The following is a 7,260-nucleotide window of genomic DNA, read 5'->3' on the forward strand; positions in this document are numbered from 1 at the left end:
ACGCTGGTCCTACTACCATGGTGCCCATCCTCACAACACACTGGTCCTACTGCCATGGTGCCCATCCTCGCAACACGCTGGTCCTACTGCCATGGTGCCCATCCTCACAACACACTGGTCCTACTGCCATGGTGCCCATCCTCACAACACGCTGGTCCTACTACCATGGTGCCCATCCTCACAACACGCTGGTCCTACTGCCATGGTGCCCATCCTCACAACACACTGGCCCTACTACCATGGTGCCCATCCTCACAACACGCTGGTCCTACTACCATGGTGCCCATCCTCACAACACACTGGTCCTACTGCCATGGTGCCCATCCTCACAACACGCTGGTCCTACTGCCATGGTGCCCATCCTCACAACACGCTGGTCCTACTACCATGGTGCCCATCCTCACAACACGCTGGTCCTACTGCCATGGTGCCCATCCTCAACAACACGCTGGTCCTACTACCATGGTGCCCATCCTCACAACACACTGGTCCTACTACCATGGTGCCCATCCTCACAACACGCTGGTACGACTCTCCATTGAAAGAGAACTGCCACGGCACCACTCATGAATTAATAACTTCTTACAACCCAGAGTTCAATCCAATACAGTCACTTCTCCTTTTTCTGTCTCCTGTGAAACATAAAATATGGATGATATTTCATCAAGTTTTCAGCAGCTTTTACTATTTTATGTAAACATGAATGGTGGTTTCAGTGGCTTTTCTCTTTAAAGAGGAATGTTTTTATAACATCAGCAGAAAGATGTTGGATTGAAGCTGTATAATACAGGGCTACAATAGGAGGAAGCTGTATAATACAGGGCTACAATAGGAGGAAGCTGTATAATACAGGGCTACAATAGGAGGAAGCTGTATAATACAGGGCTACAATAGGAGGAAGCTGTATAATACAGGGCTACAATAGGAGGAAGCTGTATAATACAGGGCTACAATAGGAGGAAGCTGTATAATACAGGGCTACAATAGGAGGAAGCTGTATAATACAGGGCTACAATAGGAGGAAGCTGTATAATACAGGGCTACAATAGGAGGAAGCTGTATAGTAGAGGGCTACAATAGGAGGAAGCTGTATAGTAGAGGGCTACAATAGGAGGAAGCTGTTAATAGAGGGCTACAATAGGAGGAAGCTGTATAATACAGGGCTACAATAGGGAGGAAGCTGTATAATACAGGGCTACAATAGGAGGAAGCTGTATAATACAGGGCTACAATAGGAGGAAGCTGTATAATACAGGGCTACAATAGGAGGAAGCGGTATAGGGGCTACAATAGGAGGAAGCTGTATAATACAGGGCTACAAAGGAGAAGCTGTATAATACAGGGCTACAATAGGAGGAAGCTGTATAATACAGGGCCCTGGGAGGAAGCTGTATAATACAGGGCTACAATAGGAGGAAGCTGTATAATACAGGGCTACAATAGGAGGAAGCTGTATAATACAGGGCTACAATAGGAGGAAGCTGTATAAACAGGGCTACAATAGGAGTGGAAGCTGTATAATACAGGGCTACAATAGGAGGAAGCTGTATAATACAGGGCTACAATAGGAGGAAGCTGTATAATACAGGGCTACAATAGGAGGAAGCTGTATAATACAGGGCTACAATAGGAGGAAGCTGTATAATACAGGGATACAATAGGAGGAAGCTGTATAATACAGGGCTACAATAGGAGGAAGCTGTATAATACAGGGCTACAATAGGAGGAAGCTGTATAATAGAGGGCTAAATAGGAGGAAGCTGTATAATACAGGGCTACAATAGGAGGAAGCTGTATAATACAGGGCTACAATAGGAGGAAGCTGTATAATACAGGGGCTACAATAGGAGGAAGCTGTATAATACAGGGCTACAATAGATACACAATAGGAGGGAATATATACAGGCTACAATAGGAGGAAGTCAGGATATATGGCACACATATGGGAAGCTGTACATTGACAGGGCCACACAGGAAGCCACATAATACAGGGCCAGCAATAGGAGTGTGCTGTACAGTAGAGGCAGAGAGTGGTAAGCTTTAATAATACAGGGCTACAATAGGAGAAAGCTGTATAATAGAGAGGCCACAATAGAGTGGGAAGCTGTATAAATAGGTACAATAGGAGGGTAATACAGCTACAATAGAGGAAGCTGTATAATACAGGCTACAATAGAGGAAGCTGTGGCAAAAACAGGGCTAATAGGAGGAATGTGGCAATAAAGGGGTGCTACATAGAGTAGGCACAAGTAGGAGGAAGTGTATAAGTGGGATATAATAGGAGGAAGGCATAGTAGAGGGCTGCTAATAGAGAAAGCTGCATAATACAGGGCCACAATAGGAGGAAGCGTATAATGGTGGGAATAGCAATAGGAGGAAGCTGTATAGTAGAGGGTACACAGGGAAGTGTATAAAACAGGCTACAACAGGAGGAAGCTGTATAAAAGTACATTAGAGGAAGCTGTAGGGTAGAGGGCTGTTAATAGGAGAAAGCTGTATAATACAGGGCCACAATAGGAGGAAGCAAACAGGGCCACAATAGGAGGAAGCTGCAGGAAGGCCACAGGAGTGTGTGGCAAACATGGCAATAGAGGAAGCTGTATAAAAGGCTACAATAGGAGGGAAGTGGAAGGTAGAGGCTGCAAAGATGGTATAGTGAGGCTACAATAGGAGGAAGACAATACAGGGCTACAATTGCCAGCTTCCCTGCTTGCCTGCTTGTCTCCTGGCCTCGGGAGGTAGCTGTGGTCTTCGTTTAGTTTTCCCTCGCGTGTCTATAGCTTATCCAGGTACCAAGCTTCAGACTCTGTGTATTTTAGCTGTGTGTTTTTTCCTGTTTGTCACTTGTTATTATGTCCTGACTGTGTGTCTGCTGTTTTGTCTCACCTGTACAGTCCTAGTAAGTTTTTGATTATGTTTTCAGGGAGTTGTTTTGTTTTGCCTCCTGCTCTTGGGAACATTGAATCAATGCCTGGAGCATTGCCTTGGGTGGTTTATTTGGGTTATGAAGAATCTGCAAGGTGGTACCTCTAGCTCTACACTGGTGAAACTGGAGTTTAACCCGATCAGACAGAATAACCTGCCAACCTGGGTGGACCCAGAAACACCCTGTGTTCAGACTGTTGGCGGTGGATCACTGGCGAGGCTCCTCTTTCCAGCGCCTATAAAGCATGCTCAGCCGACAAGAGGAGCTGATGGCTAGACATTCTCAACTCCTGGCCAAATGATGAGATTCACCAGCTCCCGAACGCCTCCTTGTCCTCCCTCTTCCCCAAGGTCACCTCCCAGTGACGACAGGCCTTCCCGGCTGGCGGAGCCCCCACTACCACCTCCCAAGCCCGTTTCTTCAAGCTCTGCCAGGCTCCTCACCCAATGCTCCTCACCTCTGAGCTCCAACCCTCAAGCCCTCCTCACAGACCGCTCCAAGATTGCCTACTCCCATTACTCCCTCTTTCAGACAAGGCGGCTATTGCCCTGCGGTGTGGCAGTCCCAGGAAGCCTGCTGTGACTCCCACGCCGGTACTCTTGTAGAAGAGTCTGGGGTGTCTGGATCATCCAGTCAGTGGGCGGGAGGCTTCCAAGCTACCACTGTCTCTCCGTAGGCCTCCAGGAGAGATTTGGCGCATTGAGTTCCGAACCATAGCAGCAAGGACGGATGGAATGAACAGCATGAGGGTCCAGCAGAGGGTATTGAGACCCTTCAAGATGACACCCAGAATCCAGCTGAAGATCTCGAGTCCTCATAGCCTGGCCATCCGCCCCCTGACAATCGCCTCCCAAGAGAGCTGAGAACGGCCACAACAGCAGGGGGTGTTAGTCAAGTTCTTTAACAGTCGTTTCCTGTTTGGATCAATAGACTGCCCTGGCTCTGAACTGCCCCAGGACTCCCCGAGATGTTAGGTGCCCAGGCTTTCTTCCAACGAAAGGAACGTCATGATGAGGGAGCCGCCGGTGCCGCTACTGCGCTGCCGCCACTCCGCATGCCCCATGGAAAGTGTCCCGGCCAGCTACAGGAGGGCTGTGATGTGGGGTACAGAGCCCCCCACTAACGGGTCAGCTATTCAGCCACTCTGTTCCGGGAGGCCACCAGCATCGGGTCCAGTATGATCGCATTCCGGTGCCGCAGGGTGACTTATGGATGCAACTCAAGAACCTAAGATCCCCAACCCAACTACTCTCAACCCCAGGCAGTTACAGCCTTAGATGGCAGACCTCTGGAACTATGGGGTGTTACTGAGGTTGACCCAGTCCCCTATGTGACCTACCATCCCCCTAACACCAGCAGGAGGAGACCTTCAATCCATTGACTCTCCCGAGTATCCCATTATCCTGTACCTCTTGGCTATGCAGACATAATCCCCAGATCGACTGGCCTACTGGCACCATTTTAAGGTGTGCCTAGAGTACCCTACCAGGATGCCAGAGTAGCCCAGTACCCAAAGCTTCCAAGAGTCTGCTGACGGACCCCAGTGCTTACCACATCGGTGCCAATGTCTGGTAAGGCCCGGCTACTGCCTCACCGCCTCATTGCGCACTTTAAGTGACTGGTGCTTACTGATCTATCCTGGGTGCTGGCCTCCCAAGAGGTGTGATCTTTCCCTTGTCCTCCCTTTGCTACCCAGCTATGGACACTTACATTAAGGAGTCTTGGCAGCCGGCCTCATCTATGCTCTACTTCGGACAATGGGTTGTTTGTTGAAAAGAAAGACGGGTAATAAGTATTGATTAATGGGACTCAATAAGATCACGGTTGAATGATACCTTCTTCCCTGGGGCTCACTGCTTTTGAGCTATACTCAAGGGGTGTGATATGGGGGATTCGCAATGCTTACCATCTGTGGGATCGGCCAGGGAGACGAATGGGAAGACGGCGTCATACGCCCCACGTGGACACTATGAATATCGGCATGGGTCACCAATGCCCCGCAGTATTTTAAGACCTGATTAATGATGTTGGGGATAAGGACGCCTGCCTTCGTACTGGACAACATCCCCATCTTCTCGAGGTCACTGAAGGAACATGAGGGCATGTTAGCCGGGTTTCCAGAGGCTCCTTTTGACAATCACCCTCTATGCTCTCCGAGAACGTGAATTTAATGCTCTCAGACTCAGTTTCTCGGCATGTCCCAGGGCACCCAGAGATGGATCCCAAGAAGGTCAAGGCGGTCACGAATCACCACACCTGCCACGGCCAAGGAGGTTCACCCACACATTGGCTTCTAACTCTATCGAAGTTACTGTTAACTTCAGTCGGTGGCAGTCCCCTTGACGACGCCTACCAAGGAGTGGAGGGGACCCGCACTCACTGGGGTCCGAAGCAAGGCCGAGGATGGCCGCCTGCCTCTGCCCGATTCCAAGACCCGCACCCAGAGAGACCTTTCGTGGTGGGAGGTGGACGCCTGAGGGGGAGCGTCTCTGTCATGAGGGGTGCGGAGATGTGAGATTACATCCTTGTGCCCCATGTTCGCCGCCTGTCTGAGGCCGAGCGCAACTACCACTGGGGACTCAGGAGTTGCTTAATGTAAAACTGGCCTCCTAAAAAGAGTGGCGCCCATTGGCTTGAGGGGGCTTCAGCACCCTTTCCAAGTTTCACAGACCACAAGAACTCAACAATAGGTTAATGGATGAACCTCAAAAACACGAGTTTTTAATGATTAGTTTCTCCTGGGATTTACGACCTGGCACCAAGAACGTGGGTGTGATGCCCTGTCTCGAGTCTATTCTCCCGAGGTGCCAAGAGGAAGCCCTGGCACTCGATTATTCCGAGGTCTAGGATCTGCACCTCTTCAGTGGGAACTAGAAAGAGGGGGCACGAGAAGCTCTGCTCATGAGCCCGATCCAGGCGGTGGTCTCGCCGTCGCCTGTATCGCCTTCGGTTCGGGGCCTGACAAACACTGCAGGGGGCTTGAGCGCCTTCTTGGACAGTGCCTTAATCACATAACAGGCCTGGGGCACTGAGGGTTTTCCAAAAAGAAACTGTGCCTGATTGGTAACACTTAGCCTGGGTGGGGAGGCTTCACTCTGCAAAAAATTATAGGAAAACATTGTTCACCTCAGGGACTGCCCATCCTCTTTACCTGTTCCTGGCGCCATGGTCACACCTTTCTCTGGACTTTGCGCCACGACATCCCCCATCCCAGGGCAACACCAACATCCTTGTGGTGGTAGACGCCTCTAAGGTTGCCCAAGGGTTTATTCCCTGCCCAAGCTGCCTCGGCCATGAGACTGCTGAGCTCCCTAAGTGAACCATGTCTTCTCGGGATATTTGGTATCTCTCTGGACGTGGTTCTGACCGAGGTCCCCAATTCTCGTCCCGGATGGGGGTGCAGAATACCACAGCCAGCCTACTGCCAGATTCATCCAGAGTCTAATGGCCAAACGGAACTGGATTAATCAGGGATCTGGAGACCACCCCTATGTGTATGGCGGCCAGTAATCCCACGCCTTGGGCCACCTATATCATTTTGGGCTGAATATGCCCACAACACCCTCCAGCCCTCAGCCACCGGATTGTCCCCCCAATGCCACAGTTCAAGTTAAACTCCATTATTTCCAGAGAAGAGGCGTTGCTGGTGCTCCTGGCCCAGCGTCAACGCGCGAGGCGGACCTGGAAGAAGGCCAGGTGTAACCTCCTATCCTGAGAGATACCAAAGCCAGGCTAATCGCCACCGCTGGACGGCTCCCAGCTCGAGCTGGTCAAGTGCTGGCTACTAAGAACCACCCTCCCGGGTCGAACGGGTAATTTTCCCAGAACATCGGCCCCTTCCCGCACTACAAGTAAAAGCAAACCTGTTTGTATCGCTTGTTCTGCCTCCTTGTGAGTTAACCCCACTTTTCATGTTTCACTTCCCAAACTCTGTCTTGTCTTCTCTCTTGCCTCTACACAGACCCCCACCTCCCAGATATAGACGAAGTAGCCCACACAGTCCGCTCGGATACTGATCCAGGAGGTCAGGGAATCCCTGCAGTATCTGGTGGACTGGGAGGCTACGGGGGCCAGGTGAGCACCCAAGTTCCAGCCGAGGAATCTCTGGACCTAGGGTTGATCGAGATTTTCGCACCTCGGCCAGGGAGAGCCCTGGAAGGAACGCCAGAGTCGCTCCAGAGGAGGGGGTCCTGTCAGCTTCCCTGCTTCCCTGCCTGTCTCCTGGCCTCAGAGGTCAGCTGTGTTCCCTTGCCCTTAGTTCTTCCTCATGTGTCCTAATTAGCTTATCCAGGTCACCTCCAGCTCTGGTTTCGGGGCATTTTAGCCAGTGTTTT

General features: G+C 50.9%; 1 protein-coding gene across 1 annotated transcript in view; it reads left to right on the forward strand.

Moving 5' to 3' along the window:
- The window catches only part of LOC123490030 (death-associated protein kinase 2-like), a gene marked incomplete at its 3' end in the record, with an annotated part of 14,889 nt that extends 7,889 nt beyond the window's left edge, over positions 1-7,000 (forward strand). The window contains exons 6-7 of the mRNA XM_045220267.1: positions 5,131-5,199; positions 6,888-7,000. Of these exons, the coding sequence (XP_045076202.1) occupies positions 5,131-5,199; positions 6,888-7,000 (182 nt within the window). The remainder of the gene's footprint in view (positions 1-5,130; positions 5,200-6,887) is intronic.
- Positions 7,001-7,260: the final 260 nt, after the last annotated feature.

Source organism: Coregonus clupeaformis, unplaced genomic scaffold (genome assembly GCF_020615455.1).
Source record: "Coregonus clupeaformis isolate EN_2021a unplaced genomic scaffold, ASM2061545v1 scaf3456, whole genome shotgun sequence".
NCBI lineage: Eukaryota > Metazoa > Chordata > Actinopteri > Salmoniformes > Salmonidae > Coregonus > Coregonus clupeaformis.